Genomic DNA, 25705 nt, shown 5'->3' with positions numbered 1-25705 from the left:
TCCTTCTTTTCACCTTGTTACTAAGTGTAGCACTGCAGTTAGCTAGGCTGCTTACATAACAACATAAATTGTGTATTTCAGTTATAACTCTTGTAGATTCATATTAAAGTTTTAACCTCAGGTATTTGAAATTGTGCATGGGCAGAAGGGACTGTATTATTATAAGTGACAGACAACACAAGTAGTTTGTACTGATGGGTATAAAAGAATGCACGAAAGAAGGCAGTGTAACAACTAAGATAACAACACTGGATTTTTTTGCATGAAAAATACTTTTCACATACCAAGACTGAATATATGCAAATGCAGGTTGGCAGTTTTCTGGTCAGCTTAAATGGTCAAAATAAAATAAAAGCTATTCAGATAGCTCACATTTTTGTAAGTATTCTGTCCTCAGTGTGTGTCTTTACACAAATTGACAGATAGCGAACAAGCTCCAAGAGAAACTCAGAGGCGGGAATAAAGTTGAATGGCCTTTACTGAGGTCTTCGTTCTCATGAAACAATTTTTTGTAAAACTGAAATGATACAAAGAAATAATTACCAATTACTGTATTCTCACTAAAATAACATAATATATTCACAGAAATGATAATGCAAATAGCTGTAGTTGTAGTCTACTGTTAAGTTAGCATTAGCACAATTTACATGTAAAGAAAGTAAACATTTATGCAATATTTCAAAATGCACTACAGGAATCTGTGTAAGAACAGAATTAACTGAAAATGTGAACACAACTCACAAGCGATAATTTCCTAGGCACAAACAGCGGGAGGAAAAGAGATGATAGCTGAAGCTGCAAGCAGACCGCATGGCATGTAGAAGCTATGCTTTTCCTGATCAGACTCTGCACACTGTCATGTGACTAAATCTACCTTTCAAAATAAAAGCTTGAATTAAACACAAGGTAATGAGCTACTCTTAAATGCCAATGGGCGGAGAAAAGCAATACAAATACAGGCAAAGCTCACATAGAACATGACAGTAAGTGTTCACGTTAATTTTTGACCTTCTAAAGAATCAGTTTTGGTCTACATTTTTCAGAAAGGCAACAAATCTCAAGTGCTGGGCCAAACCAACAACAATTGTATCTACTAACAAGTACTGTGTGTTTGTATCAAAGCTTGATATATCTAATTAGGGCCTGAGTGCCTAACAGTACAAGAACCCTTTCAAAATGCAAGGAATTCTTCTTTCTTTCTTTTTTTCCCAAAATAAGTTACATTTTTGAGGGGCTAAAGGTGCTTGAAAACTCATGAAACGTTGCATATGCAAAAAAAAAAAACCTCATTTAGTATTGTTTAAAATGGACATCTAGGGGCACATGTCAGATTTCATGAACTTGTTGGGAAGCACGGACTGGACGAGACCCACGCTGAGTGTGACTTCTTCATCATGTTAGCCATTTTCTTTTTTTTTTATCCCATGTATTTTTATTGGGCATTTATAATACAAACAAACAGACAATGTGATTACAGGACACATACACAGAAACTACAGAAACAGAACATGAAGGTTGACCCCCTCCCCCATCCCCCATCCCCCAAAGAAGACCGGCCTGAAAAAAATTACGGGGACTCCGCTATATATATATTGAAGACCGAATTTTAAGTTGGATTTGTATTAGCAAGGTACTGTAAAAAAGGTTGCCAAGTTGCATCAAAATGTTGGAGTCTGTCTTCCAGCACATATCTTATTCTTTCCAGATGGAGTGTATTAATTACTTCTTCTAGCCACATCTTAGATGTTGGTGTGTTTATACTCTTCCATAACATAAGAATCATTTTCTTCGCTATTATAAGACCATATGAAATAAAACATTGTTGTGCCTTGTTTAATTTTTTAAAGGTTTCAGACACCCCAAGGATAATAAGTAAGGGTTCTGGCTTTATCACCAACCTCATGACCTCGGACATTATATCAAAAACACCAGACCAGAAAGAATAAATTTTGGGGCATAGCGCATAACTATGTAGATGGGTTGCAATGGAAGATTTACATTTATCGCATAGAGGTGATACTTCTGGATATATATTATGTAATTTTTCCTTGGAGAAGTGGAGCATATGTATAATTTTAAATTGAATAAGACAGTGTCTTGCACTGTGTGAACAGGTGTTAATCTTCTCAAGGGCTCTGTCCCATAGATCATCCGTGATCGGTTCGCCAAATTCTTTCTCCCACTTGCGTCTATGTATATCGGCAGGGGAGGGACTAGATGACATGAGAATATTATAGATACGTGTTATCAACTTAGGTTCATTTATTGACAGTTTCAGACAGTCATCCATTAAGGTTTTTGATTCAGTCTGAAAATCCTCCCCATGTCTACGTACATAGTCCCTGATTTGCAGATATTGGAAAAAATTATTATTTTCCAAACCAAATTTCTGCTGTAGTTGAGAAAACGAAGCGAATACACCCTGTATATACAGATCCCCAACACATTTAATACCTTTCTGATTCCACTTAGAAAAGGCTCCACCCAGGCCAGACGGGGCAAATGTGGGGTTCCTATCTATGGGTAATGCAGAGGATATGGATCTAAAATTAAAACTGGATTTGATTTGTTTCCAGATGTTAATCATATTCCGAATAATAGGATTGTTGTTATATAATAACCTACTGATCTTAGCTGGCGCCAACAGAATTGTAGCCAGTGAGTATGGATGGCATTCCTCCTGTTCCATCAGTAGCCAATTAGGTGGGGACCTTGTGGTATTTAGCCAGAAAATGAAATTCTTGATCGCTGAGGCCCAGTAGTAAAACAAAAAATTTGGAAGTGCTAATCCTCCTGCAGCTTTAGGCCTACAGAGATATTTCTTACCTATTCTGGGAGCTTTATGTCCCCACAAAAAAGGGGTAATTAAAGAGTCTAATTGTTTAAAAAACGTTTTTCTAAGGAATATCGGGATATTTTGAAACAGATATAGTAATTGTGGGAGAAAGACCATCTTAATCGCATTTATTCTTCCAATCAACGAGATTGGGAGAGCATCCCAAAACACTAACCTAGAGCGCAGTTTTTCTATTAAAGGAGAAAAATTTTGCTGAAATAGAGAAGTATATTGTCTTGTCACTTCAATGCCTAGATAAGTAAATTTCTCAGAGGAGATTTTAAATGGAAGGCTACTCAAGAATGCTAGATCATCCGTGTAAACTGGCATTAAGACACTTTTTGTCCAATTAATCCGATATCCTGCGAAAGTACCGAATAAATTGATTTTATCTAAAAGTGCTGGAATAGTCATTTGTGGACGTGTTACATAAAGAAGAATATCATCTGCATACAATGATATTTTACTAATTGTTTCTTTAGTGGTGTATCCATGTATCTGAGGGTCGAGTCTAATACTTTGAGCCAACGGCTCAATAGCAAGAGCAAAGATTAAAGGGGAAAGGGGGCATCCCTGCCTCGTCCCCCTACCTAACTCAAAAGGGGAGGACAGTGTTCGATTGGTTAGAATTTGGGCTGTAGGGTTTCTGTAGATAAGTTTAACTAGTGATAAAAAGCCATCTCCAAGATTGAATCTACTAAGAACTTCAAATAAATAATGCCATTCAATCTGATCAAACGCCTTTTCGGCATCAAGTGCGAGTATGACGAGATCAGAGAGTGGTTCTCTTCCTGAGTACATGATATTAAAGAGGCGTCTCAGATTGAAAGTAGAGTTTCTGTTAGGTACAAAACCTGTCTGGTCTGGGTGAACCAACCTCTCCAACAGGGGGCCCAGTCTGTTAGCAAGTATTTTGGCAAATAGCTTCCCGTCAACATTCAGGAGTGAAATAGGGCGATAGGCACCTACTTCCTGTGGATCTTTCCCTTTCTTATGAATTACCGTGATCACAGCCTCAGTTAAAGTCGGTGGTAGAGCGCCGCTTTCCTGAGCGTGTTTATATACCTTCAATAAATAAGGAGATAACTTTTCACCATATGTTTTGTATAATTCTCCAGGGAGTCCGTCAGGACCTGGTGATTTATTACCTTTTAACGTGGCAACAGCAGACTGAACCTCTTTGATTGTAAGCTCCACATTTAGCGACTTGCAATCTTCAACACCTAATCTGGGTAGGTTACACTTATCTAAAAACATATTAATAGTCTCAGGCCCTGAGGTAGATTTAGAAGTATACAAGCCTGTGTAAAATTCAAGGAACCTGTTATTAATATCTTTAGATTTTGTGAGTATTGTGTTGTCAGAGGCTTTTACCTTATGTATTGTCCTATCATTCTCCATTTTTCTGAGCTGACGAGCTAATAATTTATGTGGTTTGTCCCCAAATTCGAAGAACCTTTGTCTGGTATACAGGAATGCTTTACTTATTTTCACAGACATAATTTGATTGTATTCATATTTCAATGTTGTTATCTTTCTGTGCAGGGTTGTAGATGGGGATCGAGCATTTTCCTGATCCAGTATTTTAATCTGTCCTTCCAGGTCTTTTAATTTCGACATGTTTTCTTTTCTTCTTGATGCTTCAAATGAAATTATGCTACCTCTAATATAGGCTTTAAACGCCTCCCAGAGAGTGGAGGGAGAGGTCTCTGGAATATCGTTCATCTCAAAATACAGTGATATTTGATCTTTTAGGTAGTCACAAAACCTTTTGTCTGTGAGAAGATGAGGATTTAGTCTCCAAGAGGTGTGCGGTTTGTCTAATTGGTCTAAGCATACTGAAAAGGAAAGTGGGCTGTGATCCGAGATCACAATACTGTGATATTGAACATCCACTACAGACGGTGCCAGTTTAGCGTCAACTAGGAAGTAGTCTATCCTACTGTAAGAGTTATGCACTGGTGAATAAAATGAATAGTCGCGACCTGAGGGGTTCATCATCCTCCATATGTCCAGGATATTTTTGTTATTTATATATGTGTTTAGGAATTCACTTGAAGCATTTCTAGGAGGTTTTTTTATGGAGGATCTATCTAGATATGTATCCAAAACGGTGTTGAAATCTCCTCCAATTATCAGATTAGTCTGTGACATATCCGGTATTAATGCAAAGACTTTCTGAAAAAATACAGGGTTGTCTGTGTTAGGTGCATACACATTTACTAGGGTGAGGGAGATATTCTGAATCTCTCCAATCACTATAACGTAGCGACCCTCTCTGTCGGATATAGTTTTTTTCTGCAAAAAAGGTACACCCTTTCTAATTAAGATTGCCACGCCTCTTGCTTTAGAAGAAAAAGCAGAGTGATAGATCTCTCCTATCCACTTTGGCCTGAGCCTGCCATGTGATTTATTATTCAGATGGGTCTCCTGTAAAAACATAATATCCGAGGCCAGCGCCTTAAGATGGGACAAAACCTTCCCTCTTTTGACTGGATTATTCACTCCACGCACATTCCAGCTGGAAAAAGTGAAATTTCTTTTTTCTTTTGTGCTATCATTCATAGTATCCCGCGTAGTGGCATTCAACTTTTGTAAGGTCTTCTTTCCCCAACCCAAATCTCCCTTCCCAAGTCAACCTGAACCACATATTATCAAGAAACAAAATAAGCTACTCTAGCCAATTCAAAGTGAATGGCGCGAGCCTTCTTAGGGAAGTCGAAAGATAAACAAAAACAGAAACAAGAAAAAACAAAACTTATAACTAAGTTACTTCCACACCTACTGGTGGCCTGTTATTAACTTCAAAATTGGTCCGTTTAGCTCTGAAACAAAATAATAAAGATATTTAAATATGAGAAAGGGAACGAGCGAACACGCAGGGGTGCACACGCACACCCATCTATACAAATGCACCTATCATCATGTATCACATGTACTTAGGAGGAGCAGATTACAATACAAATGCATTCCCCGAACCTGAGCGTCAATTCTACATTTCAACCTTTCAAAGAGTTTCCAGAAATTTCAAAAATTTGCCTTGAGTCCCAGAAATAAAACATATAACATATAACTGCTCAAACATAGCTGTAATTTTAGAAACAGGAGGCAAGAGTAGGTCTTATTGGGCAACACTGTTGGACATAAAGCTGAATCTAATCATAGAACTAAATAAAATGGATAAATGAATAGCGCTTATACTGAGAAAGGGAAAGTCTTGTCGGATAATAACTATACAGTATCTGGTTTATAAAGGATATAGCGTAGTGGCTCACGGCTTCCGGAAGAGAGAAACAGTTCCTGAGATCCATGATTTATCAGTCCGTCACATTGGTTGGTGAGCCTGGACCAGAGAGCTGCTCCGCGTATTCTTCGGCTTTTTTCGGGTCTGTGAAGGATGTCTGTGTGCCGTTGTGTGTGACCAGGAGCCTTGCGGGGTAGAGTAGTCCATACCTGACGCCGGGCTTGTTGCGCAGTAGCTCCCTGGCACGGTTGAACAGAGCCCTTCGCTTAGCCACTGTCGGAGGATAGTCGGGGAATATCTGAATCCTCTTGTCTCCGAAGTAAAGTTGCTTCGCCGCGCTGGCTTTTCGTAGGATGTCCTCAAGCACATGATAATAGTGTAGCCTCAGGATGAAGGGCCTGGGGGGCTCTCGAGGGCCGGGGCTTCTCCGGAGGGTCCGATGCGCTCGGTCGATAAGCGGCTTCTCGTCCAGAGATAGCGCATCTTTTAGCAGGCTAGCTACGAAGTCGCGCGGTGTGGATCCTTCCACCCCCTCGGGGACACCGACGACTCTGATATTGTGCCTCCTTGATCTGCCTTCTAGATCCTCACATTTTTCAGTCAGTTTCCCCACCTCGGAGGTCAGTCGCGTTACCTGGCGTTGGAGATCAGTAACGTCGTCGGAGTGGATTGAGGCTGACCTCTCCAGCTCTTTAATTGTCTTCTCGTGCGCGGCTATAGCGGCTTCAAGTGTTGCGATGGATGACTGAATCTCCTTTTTAGTTGTATCCAAATCCTCTCTCAACTCAGTGCAAACACTTTGTAAGCGCGCTTCAATAGAGGCACATATATCGTTCTTGCTCTGAGTGACTTCATTTCGCAGGTTAGCAATAGCATCTAGTATGGCACGTGTAGGTGAGTCCGCCTCCTCACTCATGTCACCAGGTAGAGGTGCGTCACCTGGGTCCGAGGACTGGTCGGGGCCTGCTTCTTGTTGGTCGGCTTTTTTAGTTTTCCCCTTTTTTGACATGGTTTCTTTTACATTGGTCTTTAAATTGCACTTTTGTATAACTTTTTGCGTCGTTCCGAGGATCTTAAGAGCGGATTTACAAAAGTTTAGTGTTCAAATTAAAATAAAGCTATCAGAGCTCGTGCGAACACGTCTTACTCCTCCATCGCTCAACAGCGCCCCCCAGTTGGGCCATGTTAGCCATTTTCAACTGAAGCCAACGTCCGCAGCCATAAATAATAACTGTTACAGCAAGCCAAGCTAATCAGTTAATAAATACCTTATCTTAAAACAATATTATTGTAGATTACAACAAACATGTAAGGCACTGCACATGGATAAATGTTTTGTTTTTGTAATGTTTATGTATTGAAAAGATGCAGCTTTTATTTTGTAGATTGCTGTAGTCTGATTATTGAGAGGGACTTTCTGAATAAAAGGGAAATTTAAATGATGAAAAAGTGGCCATGTGCAGTGATATAGATCATTGACGATGCTGTACAATGAGATGCATCGAGATGCATCGAGAATCGTTTGCATTCGAATCGTTGACAGCTGAATCGCAATCGACTTGTGAGCCCTGTTAAGATTCACATCTCTAATGGAAACCCAAATTATCCCCAATGTTTAACTTTGTTCATTACAGAACCCAGTGCTCAGACTTAAATTAAATTGAATTAAAACCAACAGAACTTATCCCCTGTAATTTTTGTCTAAAATGTACTATTTGCGATTTATCTTGATTTACCACTAGCCTCCATTTCCAGCACCATTCTGCAACAATGTTCAGCAAAATATGCAGATCTTTTTCACATTCAGCAAGTAAAACTACATCATCTGCATATAGAAGTATGTCCACAGTCTGATCATCAACTTTAACTCAAGGTGTTATACACATTGACATGCCAATCAGGAAGTATTTCATTTACAATTTTCATGGTGCTGTTTTCTAGTGGCACATATGTTGTTTTTCCATCAGCACATTTGGCTGCGCTGAGTCAAACCGAGCGGTGCCGATTTGCTTTTCCATCACCAGTTTTACTGTGCTGAGTTGAGCCGATCTGTGCCTGCGATCGCCCTGCTCTGGGGTAGGAGTAGGGCCCACCCCGCTTCCAAGTAGGCAGTGGTGGCGTCTCGCGACAACCCGTAACAAGCACTGTCTTTTCCTTAAATCGATAGTCAACTCATGTCTGTACAGCAAACCTGAGAGAAAGACGTTTTCAAAGGTCTGTGTGCAGCTCTCAGTACTTTTGTAGCCTCTAACTGAATCTCTTTAGTTTCTCTCGTCCTGTGTGTACTTTCAAACTGTACTCATCTGCTGTGTTTTACTGTCCACCATGTTCACTGTTCAGCTATTTTGGGAGTCATATTTATACTGCTGATGAAAATGCAACGTATCTTGTAATGCTGCCTCATAATTAAAGCTTTTAAATGACTAAGTCTGAGTCAAACTGAGTAGAGCCAGGCCACCAGATGTAATGGAAAAACGACAATAGTGGACACAGGAAGTCACATTGCTCTCTTTTGCGCTGTGCCTAACACACAACACTTTGGAGGTGTGTTAAATGGTCGCGGCCGCGGCTGCGGCTGCCTCATGCCCCTACACGTACAGGGATGTGGGGGCCAGTTCATCACTGCTTGCAGTTTTAATTTCTCTATTGTTATTAAATACACATCAATGAGCCACACTGTTGCACTGGGTGACACATTCCTACAATGCAAGAAACACAATTCACTGTAGTTTATTTTGTCTCAATACCACTTACACTGTCCTGCTGCCCAAAATACATTTGTGAGATTATTTGCCACTGTAAAATGTCCCCTACAAATGCATAAATTCCTTCTGTTTGCTTACCTTTTGTTAAAAACTACCAGCAAAAGTGGGAGGGGCTTGTGGAAGGTATTCAGAGACCCTTTAGTGGGATTTGTTGCCAATGACAAAAAATATAGAATAACGTCAGCCTTATTGACTAAAATATTGAAGTAAAAATTATACTGCAGCATCATAGTGATTTAGATAAGGTGAAGGAATACATTGTTATTGTGTTATTTTTTGAAATGCAATGGAGTGAAAGATAAAATCAGTTATGACTGAGTAGAATATAATGAAATAAAGTAAAATAGGCAAGGAATACAGCAGCAATAGATTGGCCCAGATTTACTAAATGAAATAAAGTTGCAAGTGTTGGTTGTAAAATAAGAATTTAGCTTTTCTAAACCAAAGAAAGAAATTTTGCTGCATGGTGCATGTTGGATCTGCCCACTCTGCCCTATAGCTGTTCCCTCCATCTTTGTTCTTTAATCTCTCTGTCATATTTTACATTGTGTCCTAACTCCTTTTGTCCTCAGGCGTACTCCCAGGATGCCTATCTGAAAGGCAATGAGCCATATTCAGGCGAGGCACAGAACCTTCCACAGCCTCCGTCTCTCTGTTACCCTTCCACCAAGCCCAGCTCCACCGCCCCACAGCCCAGCCACAACCTCCAAAGTCACCTGGACAACTGGCAGTGCCGACCCGCCCCCACCACCTCTCCACTGGACAACCGCCCCCCTGCTGCTTCTACCACCACCTCCGGCTGGCCCGGGGGTCCTGAGGATTCCAGTGGCCACTTTGTTCCGTCGGGGCGGTACCGTGGCCGCTCATCTTCGGCCATCAATGCGTTGGACTTTCACTTTGCTAACCACAATGCTGCCATCGCCTCTGCAACTCTGCCTGTGCCACGGAAGAGCAGCCTGCCGGCCTCTGCCCGCAGTCACACCGATGCTCTCTGCCACCAGGCTCTGTCGGACTGGTACTACAGCCAGGCTGAGGCTGCCGAGCACATGTCCCCCCGCCACCGCAGTATATCTCAGGATCGTTTAACAGAGCTGGGACTAGGGTTGGCACTTGGCCCCGGACCTACACCTGTTTCTGCAAACTCTATGGAGCATCGCAGAAGAGAAACTCTCCTATACCACCACCAGGCGTCTGCTACCTCCCATGATTCCTATTGGTTAGGGAGCTGGGGTGGTGTATCAGGACCAGGAAGCAGGTCATGCTCAGAGAGCCTGCTGGCAGCCTACGCTGAGTACGAGCACAACTATGGGCGTTCTGTGGAAACACTGGCACAAGCCACTGCACTGGTTGCACCACGCTATGAGCCTTCACAAGGCCCCCAAACAGCAAAGTTCAGTGAGCTGAAAGATCAGAAAGTCTCAGCAGGGCATCAGCACCAACCCACAGTGACATCCCCCATCACGGCCTCCTCTCCAGTGCCTCCTAGTGGCAGGCAGTCAGGTCAGCAGAAAGCTGAACCCCAAACAAGGCGAGTAAAAGAAGAAGAGTTGGTGGGCTACAAAAGCTACAGTCCTTCTTTCTCCCGCAAAGCTGGCCACCTCCTCCAGCAGGCCCACTCCTTCAGAGAGCCCAGCTACAGTGGCCCCCACCTCAACTGGAGCCCTGGTGGCAGAGGCAGCCCTGCAGACAGCGAGGAAGGGCTGGCACCCAGGCCCAAGTCTACACCCACCCTGTCTGCGTCAGAGGAGGACAGATCACATTTGGTTGACGACAGGGAGGTCATCTCCCCAATCTCCCTGCATCAGGAGGTGGTTCTGAGGCAGAAGCCACCCTCCGGACGCCGAACCCCTGTTCAGGCCCTTCGACATCCCCACTACACCACACCTATGGAGTCACCTGAGCCTGGTTTGACACCTTCACCAGGGACGCCCTCTCCTGTCTCTGGGGGGCCAAGCTCCAACCGCAGGGCTAATGGTAGCCTGGCACAGCATGCATTCAACTCCCTGTCCTCTATTCCCTTTATAGGTTAGTGACCTTTTCTCTGTAGCAGCTGACTTAATACAGCTGTCAGAAGATCTTACATCATGTCCACATTGTAACAAAGTTTCCCACAATGAGTAATGTCATTATACATCAATTTGTCAATAAGTTCAAAAATGTCTTTCTGAAAATAAGATTACACAGCACTGACTCAGTTTTATAATTACCACATTTTATGGCATTTTCAGTTTTGCACATTTTTGATTATTTTGAACAAATATGTTGTCTGTTGCTACAGAGCTCTTCTATATCAAAATCAATTTATGTGAGGCTTTAGTAGTCCACCTTTTTTTGTGTGTTTCTATCCTTTTCAACATTTTTGTGTTTATACCTGTCTGTGTGCTGCATATATGTCAACATTATGCTTGTACCCTTAGTACAGTTAGTTTTCTGTATATGTTTAAACAGTTTTAACGAATACTTAATGTTAAATGTTCTAGTATTGTTTTGACCCTTTCCATGTCCATTGTCTGTATATTGTTGATAAGCAACACTGTGTGGAAATTCAGTTCTGGCAACATTTCTTACAAAAAGGAATGCTCTGGAGTCAGAAATAATCTTACAGGTTCAGATAACAGGCCAAATACTAACATAACTGTCGACTGAAACTTGGTGAAAAATGTAAGGAGTATGAGAGGAGAACTGTTTAGGCCTGCCATTATTGTTACAAACTATGCCGTCTAGCTGATACTTACAGCAATGTCAGTCAGATGGCCTAGCTTATTAATGGAATACTAACCCAGAATTATCTGGGTCTAAATCTCAAAAAATAATAATTACCCTTCATTTTAAATGTTAAAGCAAGAAACTGTATGTTTTCAAAGACAAAATAACAAATACTCACTCTAACAAATGGGAAGTTAAACTCATAAGCAACCAAACACATCCTGTCTCATTTCAGTGCACACAGGGGCTTCGCTGCTGCAGTTCTCGACTAGTTGAGATATCATATTTTTTCAACCAATAACAATGATCAATTCTCAGCAAAAATGTCTCAAATCCAACCAGTCCTTAATTGGCTCTGAGAGGCTGTTTACAAATGAGCTGTGATATGATTGGACTAAACCATTTGCATGCATGTCTGAGCTGGAGATGTTTGAGTACAGTAACAATATAACTGCTTTCTAGTAGTAATAAATAGTGAAATAGTTTTTCATTCTCAAATACTTTTCTGATTATTTAACATGGTGCCCAAAAACCTAGAAAACTATTGTTCAAACAAGTCGATGTTGAGCAACAACTAAAGGTATGTCCACCTTTGGTTGTTAGAAGACCATCTAAAAATCTCTGAATAGAATACTATGATGCACTATGATGCCACTTGTCATGTTAAAACCACAGATTAGTGGTGTCGAGGTTTTAATAGTTAACTAGTCGATTATTCTGTGAAACCCCTATTTTTTTTTTTTTCACTTAAACAGTAAAAAATTGTTCTCACAATGGGAAGAAAACCTCACATTCCCCCTTTTGGAAAATTGTATGTATTATTCCAGTACCCACACTGCTGGCCATTGGCTATTTTTAAAATCACATTACGTATTTGTATAGATTTGATAACATATGAAACTGACATGATTTCAGACACACCAGGAGTAGACCCAAATGCATGACTCTCAGACACATTCTTTACCGAAGACAGGTCAGGTACACAGGAAATCAATAAGTGAGGACAAACAAAACACAAAGGGCTAGGTTGAGGCAGAGTAAAGTCCAAAAACAGGGTCAAAAACACTAGGAGGCTAATACACGAGAGAAAATGCTGCTACAAAGGGGAAGACAAACTGGCAGAGACAGCAGGGAGCACACAGACTAAATGCACAAGGGAGGTAGGGATAATTGTACTCAGGTGAAAGACATCAGGGAGAGGCAGACAATCACAACGGTGGGAAACACACAAGGGCAGGAAGGGGATCTGAAATGAAAGGAGAGTTAGACACCAAAATAAAACAGGAAACAGAACTGTTTTAGCTGTTCCCACCTATTTAGGGACACTTCTCTGGTTCTTTTCACTAAATTAGAGATATATAGCTTTCAGAAATTCTCAGTGACTCAGAACAGGTGCAGTAGGAAACTGACATAAACAGACTTTCCACATGGCTTCTTGTTATTACCTTCTATATACTGTAATATGTAGTAAAATTCAGCTTACTCATCCTATAATCACTACTTGTGGCTAGAGTGACTGCAATTACATGCGTTTTAGAATGAGTTCTTGCAGTTGCCATTTAGGTTTGTCAGATAGGTCTCCATCACAGGTTATTTCTGCCCCCAGAGTAGGTCCTCCTCAAAGAGATGGTCTAACAACCTAAACACCACCTGAGAAAGCTCTGAGCATGTCTTGTCATGTCATTGTTTTTTTAATCATGTCTCATCCCTTGTTGCTCACCTGTGATTGCGACCTTACAGATGAACCCACCAGTCCTAGTACTGACCTACAGGCCTGCTATGTACCAGCCTGCTCTGTGGTGTCCAGTTCCCAGGCCTCCACTATGGCCACCCTCACTTCCACCTCTGTCTCCCCCACCCTGTCCTCCATCTCCCCCTTTGTCCGACTTCGTTCTCAGGACTGCAGTGAGTCTCACCCACTTTAGATACTGAAAGGCATTACTGAGTTGCTAGACCAATATACAGTATGTCTTCCAGTATGTTAGAGCTGACATTGCCAAACACCACTGCCAGTGCTTTTGAAGCAAAATGACAAGCAGTTATGGAATGCCTTTATTTTGGCTCACTGATGTATTTGTCTAGCATTAGCCTCAGACTCATCTTAAAGGAGTACAGTGACATACAGCTGAGGAATTCCCTCCAATTTCTGGGTAAAAATACCCTAGAACTCAATATTCATTAAGGAATCACTCATTTCTGACTTGGGCTTAAATTTCTGTTGAACGATTTCTTACTATGATCCTAACTTCTAAAGTTTTAAGTACTTCAACTTCAGACTACTAGTACTGTAGTGATGTTTTTTTCATCAGTTTGAGTTGGAACAAATTCAGAATGCTGTTGCAGTTGGGAACAAAACAACCATAGTGGTCCTAAAATGAAATGACATAGTTAAGTTGTCTTGTTATTATTATTATTATTATTATTATTTAGAAAAATGCTTTTATCATAAAAAATCTTCTCATAGTGACTTTAGCAAACCTACTTTAGCAAAGAACACCTAATTTTGAGACATGTAATAACAAAGGGACACAGCTAACACTGCATGTGTTAGCTGTGTAGGCTAAATGTGTCCAAAACTGGGAACAAAAAACCACAATGTCGAAGTATTCCTTTAATAGGCAGTATGAACTGTGTGTTTAACCCATTAATCCATCCACCTGACTATTGTCATATTAATCACTCACAGTGTGAAACAGCAAAATCACTTCAATCACTCATCTTCTTATTTCACTTGTCACTACCATACATTGCATGTTTTTACACTCTTTGTCCTTCTCCTCTTCCTCTTTTCCTCTCTCACTTGCCTTTTCTCTCTTCAGGCAGTATTAAAGGTCGTCGCTCCTCTTACCTGCTGGCCATCACCACAGAGAGATCCAAGTCCTGTGACGAAGGTCTCAATACCTTCAGGGAAGAAGGACGTGTCTTTTCGTAAGTCAAGAATTCAGTTAAAAGCTGTATTCTACACTTAACTAAAATGGGTCTATTTAGTCCCAGGAATTAGTTTGTCTGGTAAGTCTAAATTAAGTTCCAAGAAGAGTATTTTCCATTATTTCCCTCCAGAAAGTCCCTGCCTCAGGGGTAGTACTTCCCAATAATCCAACTTTGGGAATGAGGCTTGAGGCTTGGAACATTACTGAGTACTCGGACTAATGTGACTTATATGAAGGAACCTGTAATTCCTTAAAAAGTAGCTCCTGGGACAATAAGTACTTGGGGTGGAAACACAGCGTACTGTATGATATGCACTATTGAGTTATTCTCATTTCATTTAAAAAAGCTGCATATTATAGCTTTTGAGTAGTTAATAATAGCAATGCTATCATTGCAATCTCTAGTCAACTTTTGGTTTTGATTTTTTGATGTTAGTTATTATAACCTAGATTCACTTTATAGTATGCATTTCTCTCCTCAAGCTATTTACCACCAGTGATGTCAAACCACTGTCTACACATACACTCTCTAGACCGGGGATGCCCAAAGTGGGGTCCCAGGCAAAAGTTGGCCCACCATGAGGCTTGAGTTGACCTGCCAGATATTTCTAGCTAACAATTATAATTTGAATTGCTGTTAATGCTGTTTAACTTTTAAAATGCTCTGTAAATATGTAGGATATCTAGCATGGTGTGAGTGACACTTTGTGCAGAAAGTCGATTAATTCAGGGAACTTGGGATCCTACGTAAGCCCTGAGGGGCAACTGTAAAAATTTAAGGCACAAAGATTAACCTGGCAAAAAAAAAATCATATATTTTTTAAGTCATAAACACAGGAGTGACCTCACTTTTTTCTCACTTTCTCACAAATTTTGGGTACCCCTGTGCTGTTTCTGTAACATCTTCTTTTAATTTCTGTTTTCCAGCAAGCTACCAAAAAGGGTCAAGAGCTTTTTCACTGATGGGGTGAGTCCTCCACACAGTTGTTATTACTAGACTTGACTCAGTCACATTCATATTCATATTCATATTCCATCGACAACATAAACACTTTCTAATGTGTAACCCATACTATTGTTAAATTGTGTTTTAGTCTCTAGAGAGCCTCCGAGCCCAGGAGGAGGCCCGGTCCAAGCGCCACTCCACCTCTGAACTGGGAACCATCACCTTCAGTGATGTTCGTAAGGAAGGTTGGCTGCACTACAAACAGATCCTCACAGAGAAGGGAAAGGTACAACACACTGCTCGTACACATTGCAAGCTCACTGACCCTTCCTTAATTCACACCGCCCTTACTGAGTGCCTCAGTTATTTTTACTACACATTTCAATGCATGCATTTTACTATTCACAACAGTGGCAGATTTACCACTTGAAAATTGTGGTAATTTGTTGAACAATGTGTCCCTGACTTTAGATGGAAGTAGACAAAAGCAGGATTCTCATTTCTACTAAGTAACTGTTTTGCTGGCTGAATTAAAAATGGTTAGCCTGCTGTGTCTTTCAAGTCACGGTGATTTACGAGTAATTACAGAAGGAGCTGCTGTCCATAATTTCTAGCAGAAAAAAAAGACTGTCAGCAAAAAAAAAGACTATCAGCAAAAGAAAGTAAGCAGAGCAGAAAGCCTTGAGCAAAGCATCTGCACTACAAAAGAAGACAGTCAATCTCAGACTTTTTTCTTTCTAGCTATAAAGTAATAAATGAGTTTGGCTTAAGTTATCAGATCCATAAAAGACCAGGCTAATGTGACCTTAAACTCTGATATCGTAACATCTGGTTATGTGTTCCAGTAGTAAGCCTGTCATAGCTAATTATGGTTGGTTAACTGTGAGTAATGTTTTCTTTTCAAGGTTTTGTTCTTGCTTCTGTTTTTGATGACTGTAGAAAGTCGGTGGTGGCATGCGACCATGGAAGCGTGTCTTCTCTGTGCTCCGGTCCCATTCGCTTTTCCTCTACAAGGACAAGAGAGAAGCCGTCCTTCACGGGGCTGGGGCGGGGCCCAGCCAGGACGAACATCCTCCAATCAGCATCCGTGGCTGCCTGATCGACATTGCCTACAGTGAAACCAAGCGTAAGCACACCCTGAGGCTGACCACACAGGACTTCTGTGAGTACCTGCTGCAGGCCGAGGACAGGGACGACATGCTGGGCTGGATCAGGGTCATCAGGGAGAACAGCAAGACGGACAACGAGGTTAGATCTTCATACCAGTTTATTTAATACAATTAGCACAAACACACACACACACACACACACACACACACACACACACACATACACACACACACCAATCTAATTTCTATTCTCCATTTTCTCTAGGAGATTGGTTTCTCAAGACAAGCTCTCATCAACAAGAAGCTGAATGACTACAGAAAACACAGGTCAGCACAGTGGATTATTTTTATCTTAATAACAACTGTCCCTTACCCCTTCTTTAAAAACATATGTAATTTTCAACTATCTGTGTTTCTCTCACTTTGTGCAGCCTGACAGGTAATAAGCCAGACACTTCTCCTCGAGCTCATCGTATGATGCCTCCCTTCCTCCTGGCTAAGACTGACAACACCTCAGTGAACCGAGCTTCCAGAACGGGTGTGTACAAACATGACTCTGCTCTGTGCTCATAGATATACAACATTGTTGCATTATTTGACCTTTGAGCCATGCTAGCACTGCAGTTGTAAGGATGGGAATGTCTGTTGGTCTGTTCATTACTTCGGTCCAGACTGAAATATCTCAACAACTATTAGAAGGATTGCCATGAAATTATATACTGGCATTCGTGATCCACAGGGGGTGCAGCCTAATTGCTCCAGTACCTCAATGTTAGCATATGTTAACATGCTAAACTGATAAAGTGAATTTAATGATAAATATAGTAATACATGGACAATAAAATGAATAAATATTTAATTATCAGGTAGTTACTGGAATAATTCAAGAACTCAATCTTATAACCAAAAACTGTATTTTGAGGAGGTTTGTTTATTTAATATTTGAATATTATTTTGATAAAGTATATCTTTATGGTATATGACCATTTATTTAAGAGTGGAAGCTAATGACCTGAAAGGGTCTTTTTTTCCTGCAAAGCATTTGTCATTTGCCTGTTTCTGTGTGACTTTTTAATAATAATATTAATAATAAGATTATGATAAGAATGGGTCATAATGTCATATTTTGTACCATTAGTTTACTCAGAGCAAAGGTAAAATATAGGTCACATCTAAACTATAGCTTCTGCCTGATGAACAGTGAACAATGACTTTGTCTTAAATAAGGCTATTTAGATGCCAGTGATAGACAATAGAAATAGTCTTACACACTTTTGTTGAGCAAAACCAAAACTCCTCACCACCTGTGTTTGATTTAGTTGCCATCTAGAGCTGCTGTAGATTTTTAGCCCATTATTAAATATCTGATAGTGGCAAGATGGTGATGTTAAACCGTCAATTTTCTCTGTCAATACAAAGTTTTTTTTCCCTGTGTGGATATGAGTATCAAATGTAAATATGTGTCCATGTGTGTGTGCATGTGTGTGCATTCAGATGACAACAAGGCGCTTTGGGGCATCAACATCATGAAGAAGGCCAAGAAGACAGGCAGTCCGAAGGCTTTTGGTGTACGACTAGAGGACTGTCAGCCAGCTGTCAACCATAAAGTAAGCCTTCAGTGTTTCACGATAAACAACATGATTCAGAGCATAAAAATAACATGAATTCTACTTCTGTCCAAAGAACTCAAGTCACCTGTAGACAAAATGATAACATTAGTTCATATAGCTGAAGTGGAACAGAGATCGAAATTGTCTTTCTTTTTATTTTTACTTAGGGGTTTGCAGTTTATATTGCATTTACATAAACTAGATACATTCCATGCTTTTCTGGGTTAATTAATATTATTATTTTGGCTATTCATTAGTGACATACAGATAAGCTGGGTTCTCCTTGTTGAAGTAATTTTACAGGTGATGAAAAAGCATTAATAGGGTGTAGCTAGCTGTCACCAAACAAAGTCATGTACTACTATATTTTTACCTGTTTCATTTTCTGTCCTTCTAAAACACCATCTCTTTTGTTGGGTCTTCCCCTTTATTCGTTGCTTCATCCCTCCATCTTTCTCCAACCATCTCCACCATCCCTCCCCCCTTCTTTTTCACCACACTTACTTCCTTCTTCCTGATTTCCATCAATTTATCTTCCTTTTTGTACACCACTCTCGATCTCTCCATCTCTTAACAGTTTGTCCCTCTGATTGTGGAGATGTGCTGTGGAGTGGTGGAGGCAACAGGTTTGGAATACACAGGTATCTACCGGGTGCCAGGGAACAACGCCATGGTGTCCAACCTGCAGGAGCATCTCAACAAGGGCATGGACATCAACACCGCTGAGGAGGTGTGCAGGAGACACAGAATCTTTTTTTCAAAGATGTTTTGGAATAAAAGTCTTAGCTGGAGTCATAAATAAGTGCTCTACACTCAAAATGATTTTGTTTGGAAGTGTTATTTTTATAGCGCTGCTGTAGAAACAGTGAACCCTCACCTTTTGTGTCTCCACAGAGATGGCAGGACCTGAATGTAATCAGCAGCCTGCTCAAATCCTTCTTCCGAAAGCTGCCTGAGCCACTGTTTACTGATGGTGCGTCCATTCATTTGTTTATTGTCAAGTGAGGCATGAATCATAATGGATATGTGCAGTGCATGATATAAAAGTAGGGCTGCCACTGGATAATTTGGATAGAAATAAAAAGATTTTTTTTCAACATTTCTTTTTCCGCCTGTTGTTAGCATGTGGAAATGACCATACTGAAATATTTCATTTCATTGTGATTACAGACAAATACAATGATTTCATTGATGCCAACCGGATAGAAGATGCAGAGGACAGACTGAAGACCATGAAGAAACTGGTATGTGTCAAAGGACAGCAGATTATAGAGCGATGAGTATCTTTGTCATATTTTAACATTCAATATACCTTTTTATTTTCTTCACTCATTCCTTGTTCCCCATACTTCTTTGTTCAGATCCACGACCTCCCAGATCACTATTATCACACCCTTAAGTTCCTGGTGGGCCACCTTAAGAGGGTGGCAGATAACTGTGAAAAGAATAAGGTAACCTAACGCCCTCATATTAGCAGTTAGACTCAAAAAGAAAAAATGCCTAAACATTGACTGAAGGATTTTAATCCAAATTTTCCATCTAATTGTATTACATGAGTTCAGTGCAAAGAAGTGCTTCTCAAACTTTTTTGGGCCAGCGGGCCAAGTATGTTTCTAGATGCTAGACACTAAATTGCTTTCATGGGAAGTCTGACATTGAAATATTGCACTTGTTCATTTGTAACCACGCTGATAACATGGCGTTTACAGTGTATCACCAGGAGAAATTAATGCTTTCAAGAGGAAGAAGAACTTTATTTCCTCCATGGTGAATACCAATGATGAGTTAACAGGGTAAAAGCCATGTTGATAAAATTTTATAGATGATACTGACGTCTTGTTCCTGTCAAGGCAGCATGAAGCTGCTCTGCAGAAAGCATACAGAAGCACTGAAGTAAAGAGTTGTTTTTCTATGAAACGATACACTGTCTCATCTCGTTGTTTTGGTGTAAACTGGTATGCGTTATAAATGTTGCAGACCACTTTCTCACAAGTAGATGTAAGTCTCAACTCTAACGTAAATTTGCAAATGCCCCTCAAGAATACCTCAGCGTCCCCCTTTTCCAAAGTATTGCTTCCAATGCCCCCTGGGGCACATTAATTCAACATGAAAAACTGTAAAAAACGTAAATTTGACCCTTTACGTTAAACTCATAAAATTAGATGGAAAAATGTGAATGTAATAAAAATACTTCAAATCAACATTCGAGGCATAATAATTTTTTTGAATGTAGGTTTTTGTGTTGGGACAAACTGCGGGCATTAATGGAGCCAGACATGAACATAACTTTGATCTTATTTCCAGATGGAGCCGAGAAACCTGGCTCTGGTGTTTGGTCCCACTCTGGTGAGGACATCGGAGGACAATATGACCGATATGGTCACCCACATGCCCGATCGCTACAAAATAGTGGAGACACTTATCCTGCATGTAAGAACCAACACCGGCTTTTCCAATATAAGAAATACTGCACTGGTTTTTTTTTAGTTTGTTATGTGTATTGTCTTGACGTCATCCAATGATGCTGTGTTACTTCAACAGCACGACTGGTTCTTCAGTAATGGAGAGTTTGATAAGGAAGAGAAGGTAGGTTAGACCACAGCAGTGGCTTTGTTAGAGCAAAGAGCTGAGAATGTCATGAATAAAGCAATGGTTTCATACTCAGATGTCCCTTTTATTTTGGGTATGGTTGTGTATTTCTGTGTGTGTGTGTGTGTGTGTGTGTGTGTGTGTGTGTGTGTGTGTGTGTGTGTGTGTGTGTGTGTGTGTGTGTGAAGGCCCCAGAGGATAAGCGGGACATGCAGCCTGTGCCCAACATCGACCATCTGCTATCTAACATAGGCAGGCCAGGCATGCCAGGAGAGGCATCAGGTGAGGAAGAGTCATAATCCAATGTTGAAGTCATAATCTAATCTGTAACATTTTCAGAAATGTTACATCTACATAAAGACCAGGTAAAGGTACAGCAATGGTGCCTCATTTCCACAGAGCTCTCTGTGTGCAAGTCAACTCAGAGTCCACTCATTCCTGTGGGGACCTCCGTGATCTCCGATGTGTTTTCCGCCACTCCTCCTTTTTTTTCTGCCTAGAATATTCCTGGAAGTACGTGGATATTACCACAACAAGAGAGGACAACAAGAATCAGTCTTTAATACAGCACAGAGAGAGAAAGGAGCTTTCGGACTAATGCCGATCAAAGCCTTAATGTCTAATCTCTTCCCTCCACATTCTATACTCCTAATGCTGGCTTCATCAAGTGAGACTCAGCTCAGTGTCTTTCCATCTTAGTAGACCTCTGTACTTCTCCAGCTGTTATGTTTCTGCCTGTGAATACTCATGATGTTTCCTACTTTTTCTCAATTTCTCTTTTTTTCCGGACCTGTTTTTCTCTAGCTGAGACAGTGGATCAGCCTCTTCGGTAGGACCAGGTCTTCCTCCTTGTGTGTTTGTGTTTGGTGTTACTATTGTGTGGATTCATTGACCCATTCATTTTCTTTCCGTCAGTCTTGGTTTTGCACCAGTACTCCATCATTCCTCTGTCTTGCTGATGTTAAGGGGTGAACTCTAGCCATTTTTGCTACTTTTAAGTAAAAGCAGAGAATGCTGCAGTTGTTACCTTGATTTTGAAGATGAATCCTCTGAGAATGGCTAGAGTTCTCCAGAACGGTTGCAGTGCTGGTAGTGTGTGCTGTGATTAGCCAGATATCACACCTTTGTACCATTCCTAACACTGGTACCACTACTTCTCTAGTGATGACAATGTTGTAATCCACATCTTATTCTTTTCTAATAGATTCCACCACCAGCGATTCACTTAAGTCAAAGGTAAGCAATACATCTCTTTCTTGTACTTCAATTCCTGGAATACAATCATGGATTCTAGAATATGAATATGGAGTGACCAATATTTGACCGAAATTTGAACCTTTCAGCTGTCTTTAGGCTCCAAGAAAGACCTGAATGCCCGGGACTTCCTGCCCATGTCCATTTTCTCTGCTGTGACCCGCAAACGTAAAAAATGCCTCAGTGCCCACCTGCAGGGCAGCAGCGGTGATGAGGACTCCGAGCATGAGCCAGTCAAGGCCAGCAACTGCAGGGGAGAAGGACGTGAAGGCGAGGAGGAAGAGGATAAAGGAGAGGAAGAGGCCATCAAGGAAGAGCATACAATTCCTAAAAAAGAAAAAAGGGATGAAAAGGAAAATCGATTGAAAGCTAGAGAGACCACAAAGGGAAAAGAGTCAATGGTGAGAGAAAAAGAGGATGAGAAGGGTATGGGGAACAGAACAGACAATGGCACAAAAAAATTGGAGAGCAGGCAAAGAACGACCTTGCCGGGAAATGCACCACAACTTCGTCCAAACAGTGTCCTCTGCTCACACCATGCTACATACCCAGGACCCATAACTGTGACTAATCCTCCTTCCCATTTGAAGCCTCACAATCTGGCCAGAGGACGTCCCACAGTCCCTTTCTGGATCTGCCCCACCAGGCCTCCCAGCGTCCACCAGGCTTCCAGCTTTCATGGAACCCAGCAGCCAGACTGGAACCAGTCAGTGCCAGTCCGCTACAGGAAGACCAGAGGTGGGAGGACAAGGGCTATGTCCATGAATCTGGACCTTGAGCTGGGCAGGAGTGAGGACAGAGTCGGAGGATGGGGAGCAGAGAGGGTGGAGGTGATCCGAGTCATTGAGAGAACACCTGGTCAGCATGGATGTGTTGGGGTTCCTCAGGGATCAATTGTTGGTCCGAGGGCAATTCAACAAATAGATCCTCTCCCTTATCTTGCCCAGGAGGCTCTCCCTCTCTCCTCATCTTCTGCAGGATGGATAGATCAAAGCTCTCCAGGATCTTCGACTGTGGCACTGAGGAGATCAGCCCTCAGCCCGCCGGACAAGACAAAAGCTTGGCGTCGACACACGGTTGTAGTTTAACCTGACTGTTTCTGTTTCATCTACTAATGCAGTACGAAGTACTTGCCCTTTACTCACAAACACTGGATCACCCATTTCACTGCTTCTGAAGCCAAGTGTCCGTCATGTCGCTTTAGAGATCTTAAGTTGGAGAGGTGATCTCATGGTAAATGAATTCTTTGAAATTGTGCGCCGTTGTAGAGTTTCATTCCAAAATGAGATAACCGCCATTTTAAAAAAGGGGAAACTAGCTCTCAAAACACATTACAAATTCTACTATTGAGCTGCTTTTTTAACTATTCATCTTTACTACCTTACTTACAAAATAACTGTTGATGTAATTATCTATGCCCTCATATAATGTGCAAATGTTGCACAGGGTAATTGGGATCCTGGTTTTTCCCTGAAATATGCTTCTCACCTGTGGTTTCATTCAATAACTTTCCATACTAGCAATTTACAGTTCAGTTTTTTAAATGCTGTAATCCAACATGCAGACCTCCATATCAAACAATGAAGTACAGAGCAGTGTTCAAAAGGTGGAGCATTGAACATGACAACTAAATGTGAAGAACTTTGGTGTCAGTTCTTTAATGGGATGGTTTGTAAGATATGGCCAGTATTTTAGTTTAAAAAAAAAAAAAAAGGAACTAACATTTTCATCAGAGTGTGAAGAAACAGTGTTGACATTATGTCAAAGACACCTGTGTACTGTGTTCCAGGGGTAACTACTGAAGTTTAGCATGCTAACCAATTTCATTCAATTTTATGGTGAGAACTCTAGGGAATCATATGTTTCCTGGAAGTTATCGCTATAAAATCACAAGAAAACCTTGAACCTCAATGAACAACATTTAAAGTGACCATGTGATTATAGCAGCTTTCTATTTATTCTGATTAAGGTTTGGTTTGTTGATAATTAAAACAAGCAAGCTTTTACTGTGTTGTTGTTAATACGACCACTCGGTGGTGCCAAAGTAAGGAGTTTTCAGTTCCTACATGTTTTGGAATGAAACCCTTCAATTGTAAGTTTAGATTGATGAATGATGATAACAAATAAGTAAAAATTAAAAAAAGGTAAAAAATGAGAGAAAGCCATATAAGACATTTGAAACTCAGCTCCAGAGCCCAGCTGCTGCTGTTTGAACTAACCCTCACCAGCAAAGATTTCAGCAGTCATTGGAGGCATTTCATTACAAACTGACTGTGCTGTACATATGCTGGTGTCTTCCCCCACTGGTTCTCACCAATGATGTCTTTGACCCATGTGAGCAAATATTACATATGCACACTTTCTTGTCAGCCTGAGTACAGCACATTACGCTTATTCAGAGAAAAACGCACTTCAGTTTACTTCTCAGCCCTTTACAAGTTCTTCCAAAGCCTCCTGTGGATCTACAGGGAACTTCAAAGATCCATGGGAGCAAAACATCCTAGTCTCTCTCTGGATGATGTCACTTGGGCATTATGCCAAAGCTTCCATGGACTAAAAAAGTGCATGCATGGGGTCAGTGACATTAAAATATGCAAACCCTAAGTGTTCAACACAAGCCTATCGTGCTTCCCTGTGTGCATGTGTGTGTGTGTGTGTGTGTGTGTGTATGTGTGTGTGAGAGAGTGAGTGTGTGAGTGAGTGAGTGTGTGAGGATGTTTGGGAAGGAGGGCCAGAGTTTTTAAGGAACAGTTTTGTCAGAAGAGCAAAGTGTTAAAGGCAGCTATGTGAAGTCATGCCAAAATTTTTTTTTTTTTTCTATTTGGGTAATTGTACAATATCAGCAGTGTGGAGCCAATGGAGAACCTAAGAAAACCTGAGCACTTAGTGAAACAGTGAGGCTTCAGTTTCTACTTTATATCAGTGTTACTAAGAGTATTGTCATACAGTTAAAAGTGAGTGAATAATCTCCTTAAATCAAAAACCAGTCTTACCTGAGTGATATTTTTGCATTTTTCCTTTTCACATTTTTAGTATTTTTGCTCCCTTCTCTGAACTTTAGTTTTGTTAAGACGAGTCTGAAAAAAAACAAAATGGAGCTGACCCAAACTGTACTGCCAACCACTGTCGTCCAACCAGACTCCATGTTTGTCTTAATCATATCTAGACTCAGTCTGTCCTTCTCTCTGTCTGTGCCCTTGTGCATGTACTTTATGTACGTGGGTGACTGTGCGTGGACCAATTTTGTAACAGTTGTACAAAGCCTTGTTAAGTTAACCCGTGTATATAAATATTATACATAATATATTAAATTATTTGTTTTGGAAATTGGGTTGTGTTTTTTTGTTTGTTTCAAATATCAGCATTTAGTGAATTTAAATGTGAATATACCTTTCATGGTGTTGCAATAATCATTCTAAGCTGAATGTAGGGACAGACTGGGACCCTCAGTTTGATAGCAGTGTGTGTAAAGCCAGCTGTATTAAGACTGAACAGGTGAAGCATATTCTGAGTAATGTCCCTCTACCTGCCATCTTAGATTCTGATATCATGACACAGCTTTATCTGCAACAGATCACCACTGAGATCCATCAGCCTCCTGACTAACTCATATTTACCTCCAACTGCCGACACAAATCTTAGGACAAACATTAGCTCCATTAGCTTTAAAGGGACAGTTCACCTCAAAATCAAAAATCTATATTTTTCCTCGTACC

General features: G+C 40.9%; 1 protein-coding gene across 1 annotated transcript in view; it reads left to right on the top strand.

The window, feature by feature from the left end:
• Positions 1 to 25316, top strand: part of LOC141015799 (rho GTPase-activating protein 23-like) — a 101165-nt gene extending 75849 nt beyond the window's left edge. Inside the window, exons 7-24 of the mRNA XM_073489990.1 lie at positions 9418 to 10870; positions 13292 to 13456; positions 14371 to 14479; positions 15409 to 15448; positions 15576 to 15713; positions 16367 to 16675; positions 16802 to 16863; positions 16968 to 17074; positions 18031 to 18143; positions 18724 to 18876; positions 19041 to 19119; positions 19317 to 19390; positions 19508 to 19597; positions 20451 to 20576; positions 20688 to 20732; positions 20924 to 21017; positions 21940 to 21971; positions 22079 to 25316. Of these exons, the coding sequence (XP_073346091.1) occupies positions 9418 to 10870; positions 13292 to 13456; positions 14371 to 14479; positions 15409 to 15448; positions 15576 to 15713; positions 16367 to 16675; positions 16802 to 16863; positions 16968 to 17074; positions 18031 to 18143; positions 18724 to 18876; positions 19041 to 19119; positions 19317 to 19390; positions 19508 to 19597; positions 20451 to 20576; positions 20688 to 20732; positions 20924 to 21017; positions 21940 to 21971; positions 22079 to 23077 (4188 nt within the window). The 3' untranslated portion in view covers positions 23078 to 25316. The remainder of the gene's footprint in view (positions 1 to 9417; positions 10871 to 13291; positions 13457 to 14370; positions 14480 to 15408; positions 15449 to 15575; positions 15714 to 16366; positions 16676 to 16801; positions 16864 to 16967; positions 17075 to 18030; positions 18144 to 18723; positions 18877 to 19040; positions 19120 to 19316; positions 19391 to 19507; positions 19598 to 20450; positions 20577 to 20687; positions 20733 to 20923; positions 21018 to 21939; positions 21972 to 22078) is intronic.
• The last annotated feature ends 389 nt before the right edge of the window (positions 25317 to 25705 follow it).

This window comes from Pagrus major, chromosome 20, assembly GCF_040436345.1.
Source record: "Pagrus major chromosome 20, Pma_NU_1.0".
Classification (NCBI taxonomy): domain Eukaryota; kingdom Metazoa; phylum Chordata; class Actinopteri; order Spariformes; family Sparidae; genus Pagrus; species Pagrus major.
This window is presented reverse-complemented; position numbering and strand designations above follow the sequence as displayed.